At 55.6% G+C, this 3028-nt stretch overlaps 1 protein-coding gene across 1 annotated transcript; it reads left to right on the top strand.

Annotated features, from left to right (window-relative positions):
- Positions 1-282: 282 nt before the first annotated feature.
- LOC148023042 (UNC93-like protein 1) lies at positions 283-2828 on the top strand. Its single transcript, XM_087696043.1, has one exon. The coding sequence runs from the start codon at positions 724-726 to the stop codon at positions 2275-2277; it is 1554 nt and encodes a 517-aa protein (XP_087552169.1). The 5' UTR covers positions 283-723; the 3' UTR covers positions 2278-2828.
- Positions 2829-3028: the final 200 nt, after the last annotated feature.

Here is a 3028-nt window from a genome sequence, read left to right as displayed (position 1 = left end):
CCCCGGCACTTCGCGTCGGGGCGGGGGCGGGTGCTGGACGTGTAGCACCCGCCCTAGCGTTCTCTTTTTTTTCTTGTGGGGAGGTGGGGGGCTGCCACATGGCACCCGCCCCGCACCTCTCGTTAACTAATAGTATAGATAGTCCCCTTGTGATTTCAACAATATTTCATTTTTACAGTTGTTGGGCTATTTTAACCTATATGTAAACCTTCAAGGGAGAGCGACAGAAAGTTTTTAGCCTCTCCACGCTACAAAAGGAGAAGCTTGTACTCATCTCTTTAGAGACGATAGGCACAATACAATATATAACACTCGTGCATTTTCAAGGAAAATCTAATCTTCGTTTAAACTTTTGTCCATAGGCTGGTTGGGGATATATGCAATGAGTGACACCATCAGCTGTCTGTTTTGGAGCTTCTCTACGTGTGAACTGCGAGCGACTCGAGGGAAAAATACAAGCGCATGTGTCCAGCGTGAAGTCTTTGCGAGGGAGGGGAAGGCCGGCCGGCAGCAGGCTAGAGTTTTCCGCAACAAAGAATAGCGATACTTAAAAGCAGTTCAATTCCGAGGCGAAAAGCAGGCATCGATCACCACGACGATGCTAGATTGATAGGTTGCAGCAGATAGGCAGGTTTTGGTGCGGCGGCTCTCTCTCTCTCTCTCTCTCTCTCTCTCTCTCTCTCTCTCTCGCTCGCTGTGTCTCTCTCTGTCTGTGACAGAAAAATGGGCTACCTCGTGGTGGACGGGAAGAAGGCGGACGGCAAAGGGCAGCTGCCGGAGGACTCCGGCGCTGCTGTCGCGCCGCTGCCGTGGTTCGTGCCGCCGTCCTTCGCCAAGCTCTACTGCACACCCTTCTTCCAGATCTCCCTTATCGGCTTCGTCTGCTTCTGCTGCCCCGGCATGTTCAATGCGGTGAACGGCATGGGCGCCGGCGGCCAGAAGGATCCCAAGGCGGCCAACAACGGCCTCACCGCCCTCTACGCCACCTTCGCCGTCTTCGGCCTGCTGGGCGGGGGCATCTACAACATCCTGGGTCCGCGCAAGACCCTCTTCTTCGGCTGCACTTTCTACATCCTCTACGTCGGCTCCTTCCTTTACTACAACCACCACTCCGGCCAGGCCTTCGTGGTGGCGGCGGGCGCCCTCCTGGGCATGGGCGCCGGCCTCCTCTGGGCCGGCCAGGGGGCTATCATGACGTCCTACCCGACCGATGATCGCAAGGGCGCCTACATCTCGCTCTTCTGGTGCCTCTTCAACCTGGGCGGCGTCGCTGGCGGCTTCATCCCCTTCGCGCTCAATTACCACAGCGACTATGGTCACGTTAATGATGATACATATATTGCCTTCATGGTGGTGATGGCGCTGGGGACCCTGCTCACCCTGGCCCTGGCGCGGCCGGAGTGGGTGGTCCGCGACGACGGCTCGCGGGTGGTCATGGCCCGCTACGCCGACGTCCGCACCGAAGCCTGGGGGGTGCTGAAGCTCTTCGCGGACTGGAAGATGCTGCTGTTGGCGCCCGCCTGCTGGGCCAGCAACTTCTTTTACGAGTACCAGTTCAACAACGTGAACGCTGCGCTCTTCGACGTCCGCACGCGCGCCTTCAACAACGTGTTCTACTGGGCCGCCCAGATGGTGGGGTCGCTGTCCCTGGGCTACATCCTGGACAACAGCCACAGGCGGCGGAGGGTCCGCGGCCTGATCGGGTGCGGCGTCCTGGTGGTGGTGTCCACCGCCATTTGGGCGGGCGGCCTGGCCAACCAGCTGCGCTACTCGCGGTCGCGGCCGCTGCGGTCCCTCGACGCGCTGCTGGACTTCAAGGACCCGGTCTACGCCGGCCCGTTCGTGCTCTACTTCGGCTACGGCCTGCTGGACGCCATGTTCCAGACCATGTGCTACTGGACCATCGGCGCCCTCACGGACGACGCCCAGACGCTCAGCCGCTACAGCGGCTTCTACAAGGGCGTGCAGAGCGCCGGCGCCGCCGTGGCCTGGCACATGGACAACCTGCAGGTGTCCTACCTGGCCGAGTTCATCACCAACTGGGCCCTCATGGTGGCCAGCTTCCCCCTCATGATCCTCCTGCTGGCCACCGCCGTCAGCGACGACTCCTCCATATCTTCCTCCACTTCCTCCCATTCGTCCTCCCCTGACAACCGCCCCCACAACCCTCAACCTCAGCCCTCCGACCAAGCCCCGGACCTCGCCTCCTTCCCATCCCTCCACGTGTCGTCCGCCTCCGACGCCCTCCCCGACGGCCAGCTCAGCTCCACGGTGTGACTCTCCCTTCGACCGGTCAGCCGCTCTCTGCTCGGCGGGGCCCACAATGACCTCTCTCTCAAACGTCTTTGGAAAATGCTTTACCTTCACAAATGTCTCCATCCAATCCACTCAAACCAGACAGTACCATGATAGACTAGCCCACAGCTCCTGGACGTCATTAGCAGTAAAAATTATTTCAATTAACACGAATAACAACTTTTACATTACCTTATGTTTCTCATTTAAAACACCATCCATCCCTAACTCTCCGTGTGCAAAAGGATGCCCTCATGCCACCTTTGGTCCCCCTTCCCATTAAGTTTGTGTCTCATGTAAGCCTTAAGTCCCCATTACAAACATGTATCTCATAAGTCCCCCATCCTACCATAAGTTTGTGTCTCATGTAAGGCTTAAGGCCCCATTACAAACATGTATCTCATAGGCCCCCGTCGTAAGTATGTATGTCATACAAGCTCCATGATGGCAAGCATGAGGGCCCTTATATCCTAGGAATCCAAGGGTTGTCCAACATCTTTGCCATAGTGGAAATTCAATAGGTGAACATAAAATACCTTGACTTGTGAGTCACTTGTAAGTTTTAAGAACATGTCTTGCCTTCATGTTTTAATGCTATTACTTAAATTTTCATCAAATAATCATACTAGAGACTCATTTTTTCCAACACTTTGTTTCCTTTATTTATTGGGTTCTTCCATGTCACCAAAAACTTACAACTATTCATTACCAACCTATATCACAAACTAATGAA

Source organism: Lygodium microphyllum, chromosome 16 (genome assembly GCF_053477565.2).
Source record: "Lygodium microphyllum isolate KBCC chromosome 16, Lygodium_microphyllum_v1.1.10, whole genome shotgun sequence".
Lineage (NCBI taxonomy): Eukaryota > Viridiplantae > Streptophyta > Polypodiopsida > Schizaeales > Lygodiaceae > Lygodium > Lygodium microphyllum.
Note: the sequence above shows the minus strand (reverse complement) of the source record. Positions and strands in the feature narration are given on the sequence as shown.